Source organism: Rosa rugosa, chromosome 4 (genome assembly GCF_958449725.1).
Source record: "Rosa rugosa chromosome 4, drRosRugo1.1, whole genome shotgun sequence".
NCBI lineage: Eukaryota > Viridiplantae > Streptophyta > Magnoliopsida > Rosales > Rosaceae > Rosa > Rosa rugosa.
Genome location: NC_084823.1, coordinates 6,876,922 through 6,899,695, shown reverse-complemented (window position 1 = coordinate 6,899,695; position 22,774 = coordinate 6,876,922). Strand labels below are relative to the sequence as shown.

The window sequence follows — 22,774 nt, the reverse complement described above, 5'->3', positions numbered from 1 at the left end:
ATGGTGGAGGGAATGGTGATGACAATGATAACGAAGGTGGGGTTGAGATTTTGCTTCAAAATTTGACTTTAGCTAGATTGGTGTCGGATTGGATGACCTGCTTCCATCTTCCACAATTGGTTCTGCTTTGTCATCCTACCAGAGCGGAAGGCTGAAGAAAATTCTATCTGGGTTGCGAGTTGATGGGGAAGAAGGAAAGCAAGTGAAGAATTTGACGCAGCTAGGGAGGGAGGAAGAAGAAGATAACAGAAGCGTCTAGAGAGAATAAGAAGAAGAAGAAGAAGAAGAGAAAGAATGGGGAAAAAAAAAAGAGGAAAAGAACTGGGCCCTTTTGGGCCTTTTCTTTTTCTAAAATGTAGGACCGAAATCGAACTAGGTCTGATTCGGTTTAAACACAACCCGTACCGATTTAGTAAAAAAAATTTAAAAAATCAAATCGAACCGGCGTGTCGGGCATGTTTTTCGAGTTTTCAGTCTTTTTTTTGCCTAACCCTAGTTTATTTTTGAACTAATTTCAGCTTACCCTCTCGCGGTTTGGGTCCAACATCATGTTATTTCCTCTGGTTTCAATTTAATCAGTAACATCCCTAAACTTTCTAATTTCATTAGCTGTGTCCAATTTCACTCGCTCCATTCAAATTGGACATTAACTCCGACGATATGGCTCACTTTAGGGGCTAAAATGGTCATTTCAAGACAAAAGACCCTACCATGATAAAAACTCCATCCTCTTCTTCTCTAATCCTTCTCTCCCCATCAATCATTTCAATCTCCAGTGCCCAAAACCACCGCCCTTAAATTACACAACGACAAGTAGGGCGACCTTTGCCACCACTACCTAGCATTAGCACAACGAATGCATGTGATTTTTGTTTGAAGGACACTCTTGATGGCTTTATACTCCATTTTGGAGGCTTTCGGGGTGAGTTGAAAATACCTAATGCACACGAGATCCTTACTGGCCCCTGTCTTGAACCAAAGCTTAATCTGACCTTTGGTCTTCATTTTGCCAGTTTGGGGTCGTGGATGAAGCTGCGGCTGGACCTGCATCCGGGCCTGGCATTGGGAGGCAACTCACCGGTGCAAAAAAGCTTCCAGTATTCGATGCTGGTGGTTTTGCCCGAGGACCATTACCACCACTACCTAGCAACAACTTCTGTTTGATTTGTTTCTGGCCTTCTGGGGTCCAATTTTGCAAAAGAGATGTAAGTAGACCTGTAAATGGACCGGATTTTGATCCGGACCCGCTCCAAATCCGTGACTATTGGACGGGTTTGGATCGAAAGTTTTGATCCGTTGATCCGTTAATGATCCGAATCCGTTAACCCGTTTATTTAACAGATCAAATACGGATCTAGGTCGATCCGATTCGTTAATGATCCGGCCCGTTTTTGTAATAATAAAATATTATTTTTTTATTAATATATTATTATTTTTAAAAAATATAAAATATAAAATATGAAGAATTTCTAATACAAATTTTTTTCAGAAATCTAAGGGATAGTCTATCACCCAAGATTCCAAGAAGCATTAAGAATTTTGATAATGTAATTCTACATTTGGTGATACTTTTCATGTTGTTTTAATATTTTATTAATATCTTATGAGGTATCATGATATAAATTTAATATTATTATTTAAAATTTTAAAATATTTGAAATTATAACGGGTCGGATTAGCGGATCGGGTATCCGTTAACTCGGCGGATACGGATTTGGATCGAGCTATCAACGATCCGCCGGGTTAACAGAGCGGGTTTGGATCGAATTTTTTTTTAAGTAAACGGATTTGGATTTAGGTCAATCCGATCCAAATCCGGTCCATTTACAGGTCTAGCTGTAAGGAACCATCTTTTAGTGCAGAGGCACAAGAAGTACGTCTCTCCAACCCCATTTTCTTAGAAATTTATGCACTTTTGTGTTTGATTTTGCAATTAGCATTGGATTTGATAATGAACGTGTTTAGTTTTCATTGAATTAAATTATTTTGTTTTTGGCAAGAAATGTGATTAGTGGAGGAGCAGAGGAACACTACAAAAAATATGTCCTTTTCCGACCGACTTTTTCCGACCAAATCCTTTTTTGGTCGGAAGTGACAGTATTTCCGACCGAAAATTTTTTCCCGTCGGAAATACAAATTTTGGATGACCATTATTTCCGACGGCAAACAACCTCTCGGAAAAAGTTTAGAGTGGGGTCGGAAATAATTATAATTTGGCGGCAAAAGTTCCCGCTAATTGTTTTTCCGACCAAGTGTGATGTCGTCGGAAAATAAATGGTCATTTTCCGATAAGATTTTGTTTCGTCGGAAAGTCGTCGGAAATTATAGGGTTTATTTCCGACCACATATTCACCGTCGGAAATACTTTAAAAAAAAAAAAAAAAAAAAGAGTGTTAAAAGTGGCCAATATATAGATTCCTGCATTTTTTGTCTTCATATTCTTGCAAATTTGGTCATAACATATATAATGAAAAACCAGAAATAGGTTCATCATCATTCAATGCAACAAAGTATAGTCACTATTAGAAAGGTCATATAATATTAAAAAAGTACACAGTAAGTAGTAATCCTTTTTTTTTTTTTAAAGAAGCGAACTAAGAGCTAACTCTTTGCCCTTATTCGAAATTTTATTGATAAAAAAAAAATACAAAAGGGAAGGGGGACTAGACCAAAACCACTCCCAAGGAACACAAAACAACAAAGAGATACAATTCAAATTTATGTGAACACCAACATATACATTACAATGCACATTAATAGGCCTAAATTTTGCCAATTGATTTCAGATGTCTAGACTTCAACCTTGCCAAATGGACAGTACTGCAATCACAAAACAATTCGTTATTTTGTTGACTTATATGTGAAAAAAGAGAATACACACATACAAATCATCAGTAGGGACTTGAAGCACAATACCTCATTCTTCATTATCTTCTTCCTCGTTACGGTTTGCATATGTGTGACTCGTCTGAGATTCTTCTTCTTGATACGGTTCCTCTTCATTAGTAGGCATTTCAAAAACGTTTCTGGGTTTGGTTTCCACCACGACACTCCAAGCACTGTTTTTTATTCCTTCAACATAATAAACCTGGGTTGCTTGGGATGCCAGCACAAATGGCTCTTGGGTGTTCAACTTACCCTTATTGTTGACACTTAGTATGCCATAACGATCTTCCTTATAACCTTTGCCTTTGGTAGCTGTGTCAAACCAATTACAGTGAAACAAGACAACTTTATTGTGACCTGTATACCAGAGCTCAACGACGTCTGTAAGGGTTCCATACCAAGGCACACAATTAATTTGGTTCTCTCCTTTGACCATAACTCCGCTATTTTGTGTTTTCTTCGTCACGTCATGTTGTACAGTATGGAACCGAAATCCATGGATATTGTAACCTTTGTAGTAGACAGCTTGCTTTCCAGGACTTTGGGCCAAAGAACGCATTTGAGCGCTCACTTTTCCATCTACATACAATTGTTGGATCTGCATGTGAAGAATGTAATATTTTTTAATAAAAAAATATTAAATATAGCTATTAACAGTTATATCTCAAATCAAAATGGTGGTTACCTTCTTAGAAAACCATTCCACAAAATTTTTTTTGTGCAACTCATCCACCCGATCATCACCATGTTGTATACGAAGAATGTCCTTATGTTCTCTGCATGTAGAACACCTTATAAATTAATTAATATCACATGCATATATATAAATTTAAATACTTATGGTGATAGGATTACGTACTCAATAAAAGGCAAACACTCATCACAATTTGTCAGGACATAATGGGTGGCAGCATGATGAAGCTCTTCAGTCATTACTGTCAATACACCTGTGCCAATAGTTTTACCCGGAAGTGAGAAGATAGATAATTGAGTCTTGTCTTGCAATGGTTGACCTCCATCATAGTTTCTTTCTACTCGGTTAAATTTAGTCTCAACTTGACGTAAATATCGTGAACAAAATGTAATACACTCTTCTGCCAAATAACCTTCGGCAATAGAACCTTCTGGACAGGCTTTATTACGAACATAAGTATTTAACTTATGCAAGTACCTATTCATCAAGAAATCAGATATATTATATTAGAGAAGTGTGAATTAAGCATCACATAATAAAAGTTTGTAAAAGTTTTATTATTTAAAATTATATTAGTTACGTACCTTTCAATGGGATACATCCATCTATACTGCACAGGCCCACATACTTTTGCTTCCCACGCCAAGTGAATTGACAAATGAACCATGATGTCAAAAAATGCAGGAGGAAATATCATTTCCAACTTGCATAGAGTTATGGCAATTTTATTTTCCAGAAGTTCCAAATCCGAGACCCTCAGTACTTTAGCACACAATTCTCTAAAAAAGTAAGAAAGCTCAATCAATGCTTCACAAGGTTTTTTGGGCAGTAACTCTCGCACCACAAGCGGAAGTAGTCTCTCTAAGAAAACATGGCAATCATGACTCTTCATGCCAGAAATACTGCGTCGTTTAGCATTGATCCAACGAGATACATTTGAACAATATCCATCAGGAACTTTCAAGTTCAGTAACCATTCACATATAGCTTTGATATCAACTGCTGACAATTCAAAAGGTGCCGGATCATAAACTAGTTTGCCATCCTCCTCTCTAGGCCAGTAAGCTTTCCTTATATCCATAGCTTGGAGATCAAGACGAGCATTTAAAGAATCTTTTGTTTTACCATCAATGTTCATTATTGTGCCAATCACGTTATCGAAAATATTTTTTTCGATATGCATCACATCCAAATTATGGCGCAACAATAGTGTCTTCCAGTAAGGCAATTGGAAAAATAGACTACTCTTTTTCCAATTGTGAGTCGTTCCAAATCCAGGGATAATTTGGGTTTTCTTATTCTTTCCATGTGCAACTGTCTTCAAACCCTGAAGTTCATCTACAATTTCCTCACCAGATTGTCTTCTTGGTGCACATTTCTCTTCCCTTGTATTATCAAAAGGTTCCCGTTGTTTACGCCATTCATGATCTGGTGCTAAAAATCGACGGTGCCTCATATAACATTGTTTTGACCCGTGTTGTAATCTACGACTAGAAGTCTCTGACGCACAACATGGACATGCCAATTTTCCCTGTGTACTCCAACCAGACATGTAACCATATGCAGGAAAATCATTGATTGTCCACATGACCGCAGCTCTCATCTGAAAATTTTGTTTTGTAGAAATGTCATACGTTTCTGCACCATATTCCCACAAAGTGTTCAACTCATCGATCAACGGTCTCAGGTAAACATCAATATCATTGCCAGGACTCTTCGGTCCTGGTATGAGTAAAGATAAGAAGATGTAAGGCTCTTTCATGCACATCCATGGAGGAAGGTTGTACGGAAATAGCAAAACTGGCCAAGTACTATGACTAACACTCATATTTCCAAAAGGGTTGAATCCGTCAGTCGCCAAACCAAGCCTTACATTTCGATGCTCATTGCCGAATGATGGATGAATTTGATCGAAAGTTTTCCAAGCCTCCGCATCTGCTGGATGCCTTAAAACACCATCTTTCACACGGTCTTCAAAATGCCACCTCATATCTGGAGCTGTCTTAGATGACATAAATAGTCGTTGAAGTCTAGGTGTGAGTGGAAAATATCGCAAAACTTTCCACGGAATCTTTTTAACCTTTTTTCCCTTTTTTTTTATGGTAGTGCGTTGTGTCTTCCACCTTGAAAGCTTGCATGTAGGACATTCAGATGCATCTGCGAGCTCCTTGTAATATATTACACAATCATTTTTGCAGGCGTCAATCCTCTCATAATGAAGTCCAAGCTCTTTTACAATCTTCTTTGCTCCATAGTTTGATGTCGGCAATTTTTCACACATGGGGAATGCATTTTTCAACAATTCCAATAACTGGTCAAATGCCTTGTTGCTCATATTACCAGTACTCTTGATGTGCATCAAGTTGACAATAAATGACAAGTTGGAATATTTCTTGCACTCAGGATACAATGGCACTTCTGATTCCTCCAACAATTTGTAAAACTTCTGCGCATCTCCATTGGGATCTTGTTGGATACATTCTTCTATTAGTTCTTGCATATCATCACATTGATCAAAATGGGCAGCCACATTACCATCACTATGATTGTGACTATTACCACTGCTACCACTATCATTAACCACCTTCTCCCCATGTTTACGCCATACTGTATAGTCTTGCATAAAACCCCTGTACAAAAGATGATACTGTATTGTTGCTGGCAATTCTCTATCTATATTTATACAATCTCGGCATGGACAAAACAGTTTCCCATCTCTATCTTTGACATGCGTAGTAGCGTAATCGATGAAATTTGCGACTCCATCAAAATACCTTATATCTGACCGTTTTAACTTCATCCATGATTTATCAACTGACATCTTCTGTAGAGTAAATGAAATTTAAAAACATCAAGTTTTGTAAATTAGTCCTTAGTGTTTGACGCAAAAACAAGTAATAACCAAGAGTCCAAATTTAATTGCAAGTCTTCAACCAAGGTTTAGAAATACGGCCCAAGGGTTCTAGCCTTAACATCAGTCTCCATCCTCAATCTTTTGGTAACTCTTTTAAAACATGGCCAGGTAGTAGAGGAACGATTTTGGCGAGGCTCAAGGCCCACTTGCATGCACTTCTCGTATCCAATCAGCCTAGACACCATGTCCTACTAAGGTGCGCCTACTTGAAAGAGAAAGGAGGGGGAAGCCAATGTTAAAGAAAGAGTCCTTCACCTTTTCCGTTATGGTTTGAAGCTCACAATCAAACTCTAACACTCACAAGTATATTATATGTATATTTATAGAATTGTTGGCGCAAATAAACAAGAAATTATTTCAGTAACCACTACTATTTTATACTACAATCTTCTACAAGGTTAATTTTGGAGCGTATCATAACATAAACTTTGTTTTACTTTTTATTTTTATTCGGGATTCATAGGATTTTTATTATTATTCTGGATTCATAGTTTTTTGTTTATTCTGGATTCATAGTTTTTTTTTTTATTATGGATTCATAGTTTTTATTATTTTTTTATTCTGGATTCATAGTTTTTTTTTAATTCTGGATTCATAGTTTTTTGTGTTTATTCTGGATTCATATTTTTTTAATATTCTGCATGTAGTCCTGAAAGGTGTGTGTGTTAAATGTGTAAGTTGTTACTATACTAGTTTCACTATTTTCAACCTCTCTTCTATTTTTAGTCAATATGAAAAAATTTACTCTCTTTGGTAGTATATTATATGTATATTTATATATTATATGTATATTATATGTATATGTATATGTATATTATATGTGTTAGAGGTGTATGTCGTTACTACTAGTTTCATAACAATAATATTTCAACCTCTTTTCTATTTTTAGTCAACATGAAAAAATTTACTTCTCTTTGGTAGTTTATTTGGCATTCAACCTAGGAAGTAATCTATTTGGCATTAGTTTTTATTATGACATTAGTTTTGATTAAGTTCATTTCTTTTCGGTAATCGATGCATGCAATCTTTATCTAAAAAATACAGAAATTTTCAAGTATTAGCAAACGAACCATGACATATAGAATGATTATCAACTACCTGAACTTTTTCTGTAGTTCTAATACTTCCGCTACTTTTCCAACTGCTAAATTAAGGAGAGCAGATACCTGTAATATTCACCAAAACCACAGGTAAACATCAATTAAATGGGAAACTCCAGAATCTTTTGAAAGGAAAAAAAAAACCTTGAAAAGTTAACCGAAGAACAAATAGTTGTAAACTGGATTGAAGATTACCAACAGAATAGAATTTTGCCCTTATGCAGCAGCAACCTCCTCAATTCTATTTCCAGTTCGACAACAGTATGAAAAGCCAATGGAATTGAAATCTTGCAGACGTCACTCTTATGCAACTGCAATATGTTACAAACTGAACTTGACTAATAGAATACTAGAGAAGAAGATTGTGGAATTCAAAGTAGTGATTTGATTGACTGAAGGATTGCTTAAATAGCAAATACAGCAACGAACAAAGCAGAAAAATATGCAACGGCTATGACTACAAGTCCTACACTCAAGGGATTCTCCTAAAGAACAGGTCAAAACAAATTTTTGAAATTATTGCAGGCAACACTAGAATGAAACAAGCTGCAATCTAAAACAATGCCGAAACAAACTTCCACGTTAACCATGCCGAAAGAAACTGCAATTTCAATTTTCGAAATTGTGTATCACATCTCAACTCCTTCCAATGATTCCAAATTGCATTTTCTTGTTGGAATACACATGTCAGAAACAAATTGGACTGAAGAAGAAGCTCAGAACTGCACGGTTTTTACTGACCAAGCTCTCTATTCTGTTCTATTCTGACCAAGCTCTCTATTGTGTTGATTACCTCCAGGAATTTTCTTGAATGGGAAGCCACCGTGCACTAGAGGCCATCATCATTACCAAACATATAGTCAAAATGAAATTAAGGGCATGCCCGTTTTGGATGCATGCAAGGCTTTTGAATTTGATGACAGTGAGAAGCAGAAGTTCTACACAATTATTTCATTTAGTAATTTTCATAATGAAATCATCGAGCTCAAGGAATCACTTCAATGAATATGCAGGCTATGACTACAACTTACTTTTTAAAGTGGGTTATAAATCAATTCAAGGCCTTAAAAGAGGCTATTTTTCTACTCCATAAAAGTTGACTAAAATCGGCATCTAGCAATTAAGGAGATAGAAATAGTCAGAGTAAATCTAGCCACCTATCAGTGGTATATATTGTTAAGGAGATAGAACATTTGAGAAAATATAGAACATTTGTTACAACTTACAACCGCACCTAACTTGTATATATAGGGCTTCTATCTTTTATACATATATCGACAAAGAATCAGACTTATTAAATATAACTCCTTTTCATCTTCATTTGCTTCCCTGTTTGCTACAATTTTTCTGATAATTTTATCAATGTCTGCTAGGCGTCCAAGTAAGAGTCGACGTTATCATGGACCAGCTCGTATTCGCTCTACATCTCCTCCAGATGGTGATTATGTTTATTACTCCAAAAAAGATGCTGATGTAAAAGTGCATCCAATTAACCCATCACTTGGACTGGAGTATATCAATGGTGTTCAACCTGTTGCACCTCCATTACCGGCTATAAAGGTGGAACCTCAACATTCAGGCGTTACTTGTCCGGAAGGCCGAGTTTTACCAGCTTGGTTTTATCCCGGAAAAGACCCTCGTTACCCTATTGATCTCACCGCTGATGATCCTGAAGTGAAGCCTCGTGTTTTACATACTCGAATAAAGATTGAAAAACCTAAGGTCGGCCCATCTTGTCCAAAATCAACCAGTATTATTGATGACTCATCTGATTCATCTGACGAAAATTAAGAAAGTTGTTGCTATTTTATAATAAAGACATATCCTATTTTATTTCTTGTCATATAGTAATAATTCTTTGTAAAACTGGCTAGTTTTTGTATACCTACATTTGCTTCCATACTAGTGATGCCTAAATTTTTTTTTTATTTGCTTATTTATATTATGTTAACGTCTTAATGAGTTTTACAATTTATTAAGGAATTCATTTGAAATACTGGGTATATGCTATATCATTAACTAATCTCATTATTTTCCACGATATTTCTTCCTAAAAAAGGATATCTATTCCTTAACACGTATTTGTTCCTAGACAAGAAAAGTACCCTCCTAGACAAGATAAAGACGAGATATTCCCTCCTACATACGATATTTGCTCCTCAATCATCTCGAGGTGAAAATCCCCTTGAGATGGATCCGAGTGAGGAAGAAAATCTTAGAGAGGTAACATCCCCTTGAGATGGATCCGAGTGAGGAAGAAAATCCCTTTGAGACAGATCTAATCCTCCTCAATAGAAACCGATTTCTATTCAAACTCTAACAGTCCCCCAAATTTCGGTCAAAAAAACGTGATACGGCAAATTTATAAGTTTGAATTATACGTGTATAATTCGGCAAATAGTAGAAAAAAACTGGTTAAAAAATACGGATATATAAACACTATTTGTGTAAGAAAATAACTAATAATCTATTCTAAACTCTTGCTTTAATTTTATATCATTTATAATATGTGATAAAACATGAAAAAAAAGATATGGCACCCAAGTAAAATATAATCAGGCGTTTGAATTACAATATGCTAGGCAGAAGTTTTTCTTCAATTATACGCATACTAAAATTTTATACGCGTTTTAATTAACTAGCGCTTTAATTTTTTTCCAAATTCCAAGTAAATCCGTACAAAACGGATACGTGTATAAAACGTACTAAAGTTTTAAAAAATACAAAATAACAATTTGAAATTTGTATTAAAATAAAAAATAAAATAAAAAATTTAAGTTTGCCGCCTCTAAAATTCTTCCCGCTGCCTCAAATATTTGATCATCCTGCACATATCCCTAAAATTGCCCATATCCCTAAAATTGTGGTGCCTCTACACGCATTGTTTCTACTACCTCCAGAAGTTCGACTCCAATAAACCTATCAGATCGAAAACTTCTCGCCTTCTCTTCCATCGCCCATCACTCTCTCTCTCGCGTACTTCTCCTTTTTCCCTGTTATTCTGTCTCAGCACCTCTTATTCTTCTATATCTTCTGGTTAATCTAAGCTCTAATCCTCTTGATCTTTCTTTACAGGTGTGCCTCCATTCCAGAGCTGCTCGGAAACAAAAATTGAAAGAAGTTTGGCAGTTGGGCAATAGTACAAGAGGCTTGTTTCGATTGTATGATTGGTCTTGTTTAGGATTTGAGGTGAGAAACCCAGACTGGTTGTACCAGTTTTCTGATTTTGAGCTCTTTGCTTTTTATGGGAATTTTTCATTACGATAGCTAGCTTTACAGAAGCATAGTTAGTAGATCTTTAATTTTCTGATCTGGGTCTAATTGCAACTCTTCCTTGAATTGCTTCACCTACTGGAATCTCATCTCATATAGAATGCATAAAGGAGGAGAAACCCTTTACTTTAAAAATCAGTATTTAGTTTTGTTTTTATTTCACTGGGAGTACTGAACCTTTTGTTTGATTTTCTGAACAAGTTTCAAAAGAGAATCAGGAAACTTTCTAGTGAACCAATGTTTATTAGGTATAGAATAAACAAAGTTTCAATGATACACATATATCCTTTATTCTATACCTAATAAACATTTCATTATAAGCTGCCACGGAAAAAAGTTTCAATGTTTATTAGGTACTGAACCTTTATTCAATACTTTAAGCCTTGATACATTTTCTTTGTTAATTTTGGTTCAGTTTCTGTTTGGAGTTTTCATGGCTTGGAGTCATCGTTTATAGTTATGCAAATACGCACTATACTTTTATTATTTCGTGGGAAAAAAGTCTAATATGATACATAAGCTACCAAAGAAGTCTTTTTTTTCTTCTTCTGATGAGTTCCCTCTTTTGCAGCTTCAGTTCAGTTGGTTCACTAGAAGAGTTGGTTGGTAATAGAAACTTTGTTTCTGGGTAATGCCCTGTGTTTTGGTGAATTAGGTATAGAATAATTGGATATACTTTTATTATTTCGTGGGAAAAAAGTCTAATATGATACATAAGCTACCAAAGAAGTCTTTTTTTTCTTCTTCTGATGAGTTCCCTCTTTTGCAGCTTCAGTTCAGTTGGTTCACTAGAAGAGTTGGTTGGTAATAGAAACTTTGTTTCCGGGTAATGCCCTGTGTTTTGGTGAATTAGGTATAGAATAATTGGATATACTTTTATTATTTCGTGGGAAAAAAGTCTAATATGATACATAAGCTACCAAAGAAGTCTTGTTTTTCTTGTTCTGATGAGTTCCCTCTTTTGCAGCTTCAGTTCAGTTGGTTCACTAGAAGATTTGGTTGGTAATAGAAACTTTGTTTCCTGGTCTACAAGGATATATGTGTATCATTGAACCTTTTGTTTGCTAATTTCGTGTAATAGAAACTTTTTCAACTGAACCAATGTTTCATTTTCTTCTTAAGATATGAATTTTTGCATGGTCTACAAGGATATATGTGTATCAAATTGTTGTTGGATATATATGAATTTCTGCTAGCCATCCTAGCTCGGAAAATATTAGTGTACATCCAATTGTTCCCACTTGACTTCCTTATATGCTTAGAGCTTATCTTTCTCATAACTTAGAGAAAAGGGCTATGTAGCAGACTTTTAAGTCGTGGTTGATATTTATGCCTACAGTTCAGTATTATTGAATATAATTTTGTGTGTATCTTCATATTATAATGCAGTCATGACAAAGAAAGGAAAAGGACAGAAAAGGGCAGCAAGCACTTTACATCTCAAGTCTTCCACACGTTCACAGTCTGAAGACATTCCCAATGAATCAACACATGGTGACGAAGAGGTGGAAGGGCTGGAAACTGAGGCTACCAAGAGGAAAGGTAGAGGCCCTGCCAAAGGAGAAAAAGGCTACGGCATGAATGCAGAGATTTATGGAAAGAGGTATGTTTAAAGTCAGTCAATTTTTGTCGGAACGTGCCACCTCTTCCATTATTGAAATTGCATATGTTTTTCATGCTAAGTTTAATTATGTTTACAATGCCTAGGATTATAACTCCCCAAGCTTTGCGAAGTATTTGGCCCCTCTTCAAGTCAGAGCTGCAAGGCCCATACATAACATGGGCAGAATATCCGCAAGATCAATTGGATAAGTTGTTTGACCTATGGAGGAATAAAAATTTCAAATTTGATTGCTCCGAGGAAGAACTGAAAGATGTATTCACGGAACATATCAAGACTCGTTATAGTGACTGGATGAGTGAAATTCGGAATAGTGTTTTCCGCAAACACAAGACTGCTGCAGCTCGATATGCCAACACTCCGTCGTATTTGAAGCCAGAAATATGGACACCAATGGTTGATGAATGGCTAAAAGAAACGTGGCAGGTGATTTCATAACTAAATATATATGATAGAATGAGTTTGGTGGTAGCTAACGAGTCATTAGTTTCGTTTTGAAATTGTTTTCAAGTCCCAAAATATATTTCTGTTTTCTTAAGTTTCTGTTTTCTGTTATTTATTTTCCATGCCAAAACAAATCCGATTTCTATAAAATTTTGTGTACATGTTATTCAATGTGTCTATGGTGTTCTGTAAAATTTTCAGAAAATTCCATTGAGTCTAGGTTTGCTAAATAATTTAGTTCTGAACTGTGCAGCAGAGTATTTTAAACTAATTTAGTGACATTTGATTAATATTTCTTGTGTTTCTCATTATTTACCTCTTTTAATGAAATGTATAGGAGAAGAGTGAGCGGAATGCAATTAATCGTGACAAATCAACTATGGTGCATACAACGGGTTCAGTTCCAATGGCGAAGTACATAAAAGAGGAGGTATGTACAACAAATAGTTTCGGATAGAATCTGCCTTATTTTTTTCATTCATTAATGATTGTTTAGCTTCCACCTTGCCTCTATTGTCGGTTTACCCTATACACTTTATTTCTTTTTTTACCAATGCTTTGACCTTATTATTTAAATCTTGCAGATTGATAAGACTGGAGTTGAACCGAGTCCAATAGAGATGTTTAGAAGGTTTCATATTTCTAAGCCTAAAGATGGAAAACCGGAACATTGGCAGAGTGAGAAGGCAAAGGATCTTTATGTATGTTTTAGTATTTTATTTATAATTCTCCTTGACATTATAGTACGTACTTATATTAGTTATATATGTTTTCTTTGAAGGAATGTATGGAATTGCAAAAACGTATAGAGGAGACTTTGGGTGGTGATGGCGAAGACGAATTGGATGATTGGGACATATACAAGGAGGTGGTTGGTGGGTCTAAACATGGCAAAATTCGTGGCTTAGGTGACGGAATGGAACCACCGGAAGATGTGTGCGGTTCGAGTAGCAGCCAAACTTGCAATAAGCGCGTGTGTTTGGAACGTGACAAAGAGTTTGGACAATTGGAACAACAAGTTCATACTCTTACGGATATGGTGGCTGATTTGAAACAAGTCCTTCAAGCTTTCATGGCAAATAGTTCAAGTCATTCTCAATTTGCGAGACAATCACCACTTTCAGTAAGTGATGCATATTCTGCTTTGGTCATTTTCAAAAACTCCATGCCTCTTTTAAGTGATTGCATATTCTGCTTTGTCCTTTTGGGATTTTGATTTTGCTAAGTGAAACATATGGTTGCAAGTAAACATAGCTTCTGATCGATTTTGTATGTGCCCTACTTTTTAAAGTGTGATTTTGTATGATTGTATCACCTCTCTGCATATCTAATTGATTAGTCTTCTTTTGGTATTACATTGTGCATATATTTGTGCATGTTCAGTAATTGAAGGCTGCAAGAGTTGTCTTAGTTTATGCAATACCTTGATTTTAATTTATTTTTTATCATCACTTCATTGAAAAGAAAGAAAGAAAAAAATTGCATCACATCAGTTCATTATATAAATTAACATCCTCTCAAGTATGGCAACCATAAAATAAAGGCTGCTATATAACTCTTCCACATCTGTTTGTTTCTCAGTGCAAAGCTTCTAGCTTTCATATTCTCTCCCATTGTCTCCTTCATATTCTGTCTCACTTAACACATTTATTTTTTCTCTTTCTTTTTCCTCTTGGCTCTGCCATTGTACACCACTGCCAGCAGCACCCATCTTATTATACTCTATTATGTTTCCTGTTTTGCTATTTTGACAGGATAAAACTTCAGGCTTCCCAGGGGCTTCATCTGCTCAGGTACATGTTTGAGCTCTGAGAAAAATGTAGGACTAGAATCTTAATTCTTGGAATCTTAAGCTGGGCTTAATCATTCAAGTTTTCAACCCATGATTTGCAATTTTTTAGATTATCTATCAAGTTTGGATGTGTCATGTGATCTTGCATTGTAACTCTGTTAGAGGACATTATTGTTGACGTCTTTATAACATGATAATGATTTCAAAATAATAGTTAACGTGCAAGAGAGGTACATTAATTTCTGTCTTTCACTAGTTACCTCAAAATGATGTCGTTCAATCATATTCTAGCTCTTATTCTAGCTGCAGCAGCAGTGTATACTACTTGCACTTTTTTTTCAAAGTGTTGTTGGGCGTATGTTAAGTTTTGTTATTGTTTTATTCATATATAACCTATATTGTATTTGTGTGTTGCAGCCTGCTTCTACTAATGGAGATTCTGAAACACATGCACCTTGATCCCTACTACTAGCTACTACTTATAAGGTTCTGAAAGAAACTTTTATTTGTTTTTAGTTTGGTATTGCTCTCGTACTATTTCTATTGTAATGGATGATGCTATTTTTCCTATGTATTAAGACTATGCAGTTTGAATTCAATAAATTACTCAAATCTTCACTATGTATCTATTTGGTGAGAAAATTTTATTTGTGAGAAAATTCTAATATTTAAAATTAAATGTAATTGCATTTACTATATTTATTCCGATTGTCGGTGAGCCATTTCCGACAACATTTTATGAATAAATCATATTCGTCGGTAAAAGTTAATTGGTTAGAGAGAAATATCCCACAAAGCAAATATGTCATTGAAAATACTCAAATTATGATTCCCGCCAAAATTCGTTAGTCGGAAATATTTATTCCGACGAAGGTATTGGTCGTAAATATGTCGTAGGAAAAAGTTTTCCGACAACTCTTGGGGTCAGAAAAAATGCGTCGGAAAATATTATTGCGACCGAACGAGTAGTCGAAACTAAGTCGTCGGAAATAGTTATTCCGACGAAAATATGGTCGGAAATAATTAGTCGGAAATGCAATTATTTCCGACGGAAAATCCTAATTCCGTCGACTTTTTTCGAACGAAACAAACATTAATTCCGATCAAAACGAGACTCAAATCCGACGGTGATATTCGTCGGAAATGGTCAAGCATTTCCGACGGTTGGTCGGAAGAAATTTATTTCCGACCATGACATTTCCGACGACTTTCCGATGACGACTTTTCGTCGGAAAGAGGTATTTCCGACGAAAATGCGGTATTTCCGACCATTTTTCGTCGTCGGAAATTACGGTCTGTGTTGTAGTGGAAGAAGACGAAGATGGAGTTTCTTTTGTCGTTGGGTTTTTTGTCTTGAAATTACCATTTTAGCTTCTAAAGTCGGCCCTATCGTTAGAGTTAACGTCTAATTTGGATTGAGTGAGTAAAATTGGACATGACTGATGAAATTAAAAAGTTTAAAGGTGTTACTGATTAAATTAAAACTTCATGGACTAACATGATGTTAGATCCAAATCTTATGGGGGTAAACTGAAATTAGTCCTTAATACTTTGTTGAACATATTTTGCTCAGAGTGAGATAGGCAGCAGCATGCATTAATCAAGTGTACGTAATGTATATTTGAAATAGTAACTTGATATTTGACAACAACCCTTACAGCTTTACTCATAATTTAGTAGATATCAGATCAACAATATTCCAAAGTAGCTAGGTCTTGCTTGTGAAAGAGATCTTAAATCGAACCCAAGTTGCTTTAAGGCTTTAATTGGTAATCGAATCATATTAACTACAATTATTCATGATCTATTCAAAGGAATGCCAGTTGGGTTTGGATTTCTCTCATTTCTTTAGTAGATCGAAAGGGTGGTAAGATTGTAATTAAAACCCATCAATGGAATAACTCAAAAAACAATTCCACGTACAGAAAATAATTAAAAAAATAAAATTAAAAAATTAGGACAAAGGGTGTTAGCAAAATTCCATTGGAACGAAAACCCAAGAAACAAGGGAAGCCCTAGAGAATGTCTTGTTGTTGTTGTTGTTTTTTTTTTTTTTTGATGACTAAAGAATGTCTTATTGTTGAAATGGGGTTTAGTTTAGTAATTAGCATGAACAAAATTATTGGTAAAAAGTTAAATATTAGATGAAACTAATTAAAATAGGGAAGGGTTCTTGGGAAAGGGAGCATGAAGACCTAGTCATCGTCGGAGATGATTATTACACAGAAACAGAGCTGGCTGTTTGTGAGGTCACATGGATTCCTCTGACACCTGAACCGACGCTGGTTGGTGTTGTTGTTTTGCTCTTTTCTCTCCGAGTTGTAGATCTTCGATCATCAGAATCTCTTTCTCTGGGTCATCACCAGCTTTTCGTCATCTTTCTCTTTTCGACGTCCAAGTGTCCGACCATATTATTACCAAATGAAACTACAGTCACATCTGTATTCAGAAAATTATTCTACTTTTGCTTCAAAGACCAAATTGGCCCTCCCATGGCAGACATGATAATTCTGAATAATTAGGGTTGCACGGCGTAACCGGAATCAAAAGCGAGGGTTGAATAGGGAGAAGACTGTCCTCACGGTTAAAAGCGCGTACTGTTCATGACATAAGGATATATGCCTTTTGGCCCACCCCCAACAAAATGTCTTCTCAAAAGGGTCCCCCTATTTGTATTATTTACCTAGAGCTTAATTAGTTTATCAAGTAAATTACAGGTGTTTAAGAGTTGGTTATTAAACTTGAATAAAATATAAGATCCTCGTTCAAGAATTATTCTATGAAGAAATTTTAATATTGAAGATATGCCCGGGTCTTATCTCCAAGGTGTTGTGTTGTGGAGAGGATTGTATGCACCGACAGTGCAAGTGCACTGTCAGTTATTTTAATCTAAAAAAAAATAACAACCACTCATCTAATCCCACCCTTTACATATTTTAATATCAAAAAAATTACATCAATTCATATTGCAAGTACTCATGCACTGCAGTGCATGGAATACACTCCCGTTGTGTTGATCGACTCAACAATTGTGGGTATTATAACTCTCAAGAGAGTTTTTGTTTTAATTTATTTATTTTTATTTTATTAAAAATGATCAAAGGATTTCCGTATGACTCGAACTCATGACCTGAATATTAGGTAGTGGGTGCTCTAACCACTGAAGGTGCATACTTGTTATGCCCCTCTTTCATCATATGATTAAGTTAATGGTCTTTCAAGAAATGATGAAGAAGGTTTAGAATTCTTTTGATTATTGTGCTCTAAAAGTAGCGTGCCATCATGTGTAATGTCCATTCTTAATATATTGCCTTCTTTCATATAAAAACAAAGAAAGAGTTAATTGTTAAGGAAAAAAAAAATGTAGCTATAAGTTCTGAAAAACACTTGTACTGTGCGAATTTCGCAGCATTTGAGCTTGAATAGTAAACTATCACCATTCATAATAGTAATATTTTATTTGTATGAAAACACACCATTACATAGCAAACTAATAACACAATCTAATTTTATCTGTCCTGTTTCCATCAAATATCGTGTGAACTATTATTAATTGCAATTTCAAATCCTAACCCAATTGTTTAGGTTAAATGGATTGAGCAACCAATACTCTGCATCCTAGTAATAAGAAAATTATGAAAGTTATTCATAATCTGTGGAATTTCAAGGAGAAATGTGGCTATTAATATATATGTGAATCTAAAAGTTTTTATATCTAGGGTTAAATACAAGAACAATTCTACCTATTCTTTGAGAGATTTCCATTGTGGTACATTAGAAAAAACATACAAATCAACTTGTTAAGGAAATTTAGTAGACTTTTGGTGCAATTGTGCTTGTTCTTCGGGAGTGAAATCTACATTCCACGTTTCTCTTTTTAGTAACCTAAAGTTTGTCTTTAGTAGCTTGAGCTTGAAATTTGTCTCATTGTCAAAATTTCAACAAAAAAGAAGGGAGTGTGGATTGTAAAATAATGAGTGTGGATTTCACTTCCCTTGTTCTTTTTTCTTCTTACTATTGATCTTCTGCCACTAATAGTACTTAATAATAACATGATCAATAAATATAGTTCATATTGAATGACATGAATTACATATATGAATTTCCCATCTCTTTTTTTTAAAAGGTGGTTGGTGTGGCTGCCCTCAATCCTTAATTAATGAAACTGCAGAATATAAGAGGACGTAGAGCCTGAACCTCAGATTACATTAAACATAAAGAGAACATCTTGAAATAATATCAGGAGTCTCCACTAAATCTATGTATTCTAACAAGCACCAATTAGTAAAGAGTGCACAACTGAATAATTCATTTGCTTTAACAAAGCGGTGACATAACAGAAAGATTACTCTATCACGAAGAAGAATAATTACAAATAGCATTGATTTCCTAATATGATGCCGCACAGAAACAAATCTAGCGATACTCCATTTCATCTTGCCACTAGAAGGTTGTGTCCATTTAATCAAGTGAACGACTCGCCTCCTTGCTAGGCCAGACGAAGCACATTGAAGGTGCATACCGAGACCAAGCCCACCTCACCCTACCATAAAGTGATAGGGACTTATTGCCAGTATAAAGTCACAATTAACTAAAAATAAATAACAATAAAATATATAAGAAAACAAATTTGGAGCCAGAGCTCAAGCCCATGCCCAAGAACCACTAGGCCCAGCAAGGAATAAGCAGGAGTCTAGCCAAATCTAGTGCCACAACAGACCTATCAACGTCGCCGCCGCCACCGCGCCACCATCATCGCGCCTCTGCCTTGTTCTGATCTCCGTTCATAACCCAGCCACCCTAATAGTCAGATCGCTGACCGATTTGAACCCAAGCAACCAAATCACCGATGGAGAAAATGAAACCCTAGAACCACAAATCGACACCGTAGCTTCAACGACGCTAATCCTCCATATCATCCCTCCAAACTGCCTGTCCCCAGCCATCCCTTGCCAAGCCATGCTGCCTATCTCGCCATCCAACACACTCAATCGTAAATCAAATAGGGATCGAGTGGTTCAGTCTCAACAACAGCCAAAACTCGGCCACCACCACCCTCGCCATCTGAGAGAAACATTGGGAGGAACCTACAAGCCCACAAAGGACAGAGCCCGTCCGGCTGCACGCGCCATACACCAACGAGACCAGAGGCCCATGCCAATGCGATTGCACTGCCGGATGAGGGAAGTTGTCAACGAGGGGAAACCCTAGCTATTAGAGAGAAAACGGGAGCACAATACTCTTTTTCCTTTGAATTTGATAATTTCACATCACTTGTAAACCATAAAAATTACATGTACAAACTATCCATGCTAATTAATCTATGTAAAACTATCCTATTTGTTTAATTAAGATGTACAAGACGGTCCATCGATAAGTATATAGTATTTTGCCATGTCTTGGAGAGCCAAGAGAATCTCTCTCTCTAGTCTTTGAGCAAGTGACTGGTCTACATGCATGAAGTCATGAAGTCTCACGTGCAACACAATGTAGCTTTTTGTTTGTTTAGGCTTAAAGCTCTTTTAAAAGGATCCAGGCTTTCTCATTTGGAGATGATAAAAGGGTGAGTTTGTTTGCTCTTTTGGTTCCTTAGTGCTTTAGCCTCCTTTCCTCTTCAATCCCAAATTTCTTATTCATCATTAATTTGGGGGTTTCTTTTAGACCCAAAAAGCTTCTCATCATCTCTTCCAACCTTCAATTCCCTTCACCAGAGCCACACAAAAGCCCCTCTCATACATTTCATCATCTTCTTTTATACTTATTGGTTGTAAGAAAGGTGATTCTAGTGTAAAGTGATGGCATTAGAAGCCGTGGTTTACCCAAAAGACTACAACCCATTTAGCTATGTGTGCAAAGATTTCTACTCCCTTGCACCTTCTAACTGGGGCTATGATTTTAGCTTACAAGAGAATATTCAAGACAAAGCCCTTGTTGGACTTCTTGATCATCAGTATAACAACATACACCATCACCAAGGCAGTCTCAATGAAAATTGGGAGTATAACTGCTCATCATCTCCTCCTTCACTTCTGCAAAATGTGAAGGATTGGGATCCTCATTCCTCACCTGAGGCCTTGGCAACCCCGCCACCGGCAACAACAGGTAGACGCAAACGCCGTCGTACCAGAAGCAGCAAGAACAAAGAAGAAATGGAGAACCAACGCATGACCCACATTGTAGTGGAGCGCAACCGCCGCAAGCAAATGAACGAGTACCTCGCCGTCCTCCGCTCTTTGATGCCAACGTCTTATGTTCAAAGGGTAAGCATACTTTCCATGGTCGTCGATGTGAGACTCGGAGTCTTACAATATTTAATTAATCCTCGTTTTTTGCATTATAACTTTTGGGATTTGTACGCAATAATTAACGCTAACAGTGCATTATAGGGGGATCAAGCATCAATTATTGGGGGAGCAATTAACTTTGTGAAGGAGCTAGAGCAACTGTTGCAGTCCATGGACGGCAGCCATAAGAGGGCTACCAAGCCAGAACAAGTACCTTTGGCAGAGTTCTTTACCTTTCCACAGTTCTCCACACCTGCGACGACACAGTGTAACAGCAACACTTCATCATCGTCTTCGTCATCATCTGAGGGTATCCAAATAAGCGACGAGCCGTCCTTGGCTCCTCGGAGCAACAATAACAACAACCAGTGGGCAGCTGCAGACATAGAAGTGACCATGGTGGACAGCCATGCCAATCTTAAGATATTGTCCAAGAAGAGGCCTAGGCAGTTGTTGAAGATGGTGGCCGGGTTTCAAAGTCTTGGGCTCAGTGTCCTTCACCTCAATGTCACCACTGTTGATGAAATGGTCCTCTACTCTGTTAGTGTTAAGGTAATTAATCCAAAAGTGCTCTCATCTTCTCACTTACTTGATTGAGCCGAATCCCCAGAAAAATATACTTTACCCTAATCTTTTTACTAATTGCAAACAACGCTAATCATTATAGACATTCTCCGGTGCTGTTCTCGACTCATCAATAACTCATCAATATTGTCATCGGGGACAGCATCGAAATTGACAGTGCCTTTTTTTTCCTGGCACTGTCGTAACAACTCTCTTTAATTTTTGGCAATTTAAGTGAAAAGATTATTAGAAAATGCCAAAATGGTGAAAGAGTAAAAGGAGGAGTTGTAATAGTTTCACTTACCTTTAATAAAGGTTAGATTTTATCTCATACTTTTCATAATTCTAGGCCGACATAAGACTTTATCAGCTAATCAGTTTATACCTCTTATTTTATGATTTGACACAACACATTATTTGTCATATGCTTTTGCACTGCTTGTGCATAAAGTGAATATGGTGAATGATACAAATCATTAATCATGCATGTTAAAAAATTCTGCATAATTTAAGAATAGATCTGCATTACTTTGTTCTTTTGCTAAATTTAGTGAAAATTTATTGTAGAAAATTAACTAACTTTGTTTCATCTTTGGTGGTGGATTGGGACAGATTGAAGAAGAGTGCCTGCTAAACACTGTGGATGAAATTGCAGCTGCTGTTAATGAAATGCTGCGCAGAATTCAAGAAGCTGGTTTTAGCTGAATTTATTTTCGAGAATTAAAAATCTTCTTCCTTTTCCCCCCCCCCTGAGTGGATTCCATTTTCCTTTGTTCTTTACCCTTCTCTTTTGTAACGTCTTGTTCTGATTTACATACTGTACAATGTGTATGGTGTATGTTTCTCAACTGTGAAATGACCATGATTGATGATCCACTGCAACAGAAGCATCTTTCTCAAACCAACAAGAAAATTATATTAAGCTGCTCACTTCTTTTTTTTTTTGCATGTATTTTATGGTGTTTGTTAACTTAAAATGACGCGTTCTCCAATAATGTGAACACGTTAAAATAGTAGTATTTTAAATTGATGCTTATTTTGTTTAGTATGGTAGCCTTCTAGATACATTCGATCTTTAATAATTTCTTTCTTTTATACACAAATCGGCCGGAGTATTAGGATGAGTCTTGAGAATTGAATATGGGGAGTATGTTATGAACTTATGGGGGACAAAAACATCCCAAATGCAATAGGAATATACA

General features: G+C 36.2%; 4 protein-coding genes across 4 annotated transcripts; 2 read left to right on the top strand and 2 right to left on the bottom strand.

The window, feature by feature from the left end:
* Positions 1–2,617: 2,617 nt before the first annotated feature.
* Positions 2,618–10,566, bottom strand: LOC133742052 (uncharacterized). The gene is made up of 6 exons (XM_062169744.1): positions 10,450–10,566; positions 4,165–5,398; positions 3,746–4,057; positions 3,572–3,662; positions 2,917–3,484; positions 2,618–2,820 (listed from the first exon to the last, which is right to left on the bottom strand). Exons 2-5 carry the CDS (start codon positions 5,346–5,348, stop codon positions 2,918–2,920), a joined length of 2,154 nt encoding a protein of 717 aa, XP_062025728.1. The 5' UTR covers positions 5,349–5,398; positions 10,450–10,566; the 3' UTR covers positions 2,618–2,820; position 2,917.
* On the bottom strand, positions 5,392–6,401 carry LOC133744241 (uncharacterized). The gene is made up of 2 exons (XM_062172379.1): positions 5,454–6,401; positions 5,392–5,397 (listed from the first exon to the last, which is right to left on the bottom strand). Exons 1-2 carry the CDS (start codon positions 6,399–6,401, stop codon positions 5,392–5,394), a joined length of 954 nt encoding a protein of 317 aa, XP_062028363.1.
* Positions 10,567–11,442: 876 nt separating the features above from the next.
* Positions 11,443–15,318, top strand: LOC133742053 (uncharacterized). Its single transcript, XM_062169745.1, has 10 exons — positions 11,443–11,495; positions 11,637–11,693; positions 11,835–11,869; positions 12,257–12,470; positions 12,575–12,914; positions 13,270–13,362; positions 13,517–13,633; positions 13,714–14,055; positions 14,687–14,725; positions 15,142–15,318. Exons 4-10 carry the CDS (start codon positions 12,259–12,261, stop codon positions 15,181–15,183), a joined length of 1,185 nt encoding a protein of 394 aa, XP_062025729.1. The 5' UTR covers positions 11,443–11,495; positions 11,637–11,693; positions 11,835–11,869; positions 12,257–12,258; the 3' UTR covers positions 15,184–15,318.
* A 4,943-nt stretch (positions 15,319–20,261) lies between these two features.
* Positions 20,262–22,494, top strand: LOC133743803 (transcription factor bHLH96-like). The gene is made up of 3 exons (XM_062171834.1): positions 20,262–20,984; positions 21,111–21,560; positions 22,185–22,494. The coding sequence occupies exons 1-3, from the start codon at positions 20,520–20,522 to the stop codon at positions 22,275–22,277; spliced, it is 1,008 nt and encodes a 335-aa protein (XP_062027818.1). The 5' UTR covers positions 20,262–20,519; the 3' UTR covers positions 22,278–22,494.
* The last annotated feature ends 280 nt before the right edge of the window (positions 22,495–22,774 follow it).

Coding starts and splice junctions, on each gene's coding strand:
- LOC133742052 (XM_062169744.1), bottom strand. CDS start 5,348: ATGTGCATGAAAGAGCCTTACATCTTCTTATCTTTACTCATACCAGGA. Junction 4,058..4,164: donor TGGATGTATCCCATTGAAAG/GTACGTAACTAA, acceptor CTTGATGAATAG/GTACTTGCATAAGTTAAATA. Junction 3,485..3,571: donor TGGAATGGTTTTCTAAGAAG/GTAACCACCATT, acceptor CTTCACATGCAG/ATCCAACAATTGTATGTAGA.
- LOC133744241 (XM_062172379.1), bottom strand. CDS start 6,401: ATGTCAGTTGATAAATCATGGATGAAGTTAAAACGGTCAGATATAAGG.
- LOC133742053 (XM_062169745.1), top strand. CDS start 12,259: ATGACAAAGAAAGGAAAAGGACAGAAAAGGGCAGCAAGCACTTTACAT. Junction 13,363..13,516: donor CGAAGTACATAAAAGAGGAG/GTATGTACAACA, acceptor TAAATCTTGCAG/ATTGATAAGACTGGAGTTGA. Junction 13,634..13,713: donor AGAAGGCAAAGGATCTTTAT/GTATGTTTTAGT, acceptor TTTTCTTTGAAG/GAATGTATGGAATTGCAAAA.
- LOC133743803 (XM_062171834.1), top strand. CDS start 20,520: ATGGCATTAGAAGCCGTGGTTTACCCAAAAGACTACAACCCATTTAGC. Junction 20,985..21,110: donor CAACGTCTTATGTTCAAAGG/GTAAGCATACTT, acceptor AGTGCATTATAG/GGGGATCAAGCATCAATTAT. Junction 21,561..22,184: donor TCTACTCTGTTAGTGTTAAG/GTAATTAATCCA, acceptor GGATTGGGACAG/ATTGAAGAAGAGTGCCTGCT.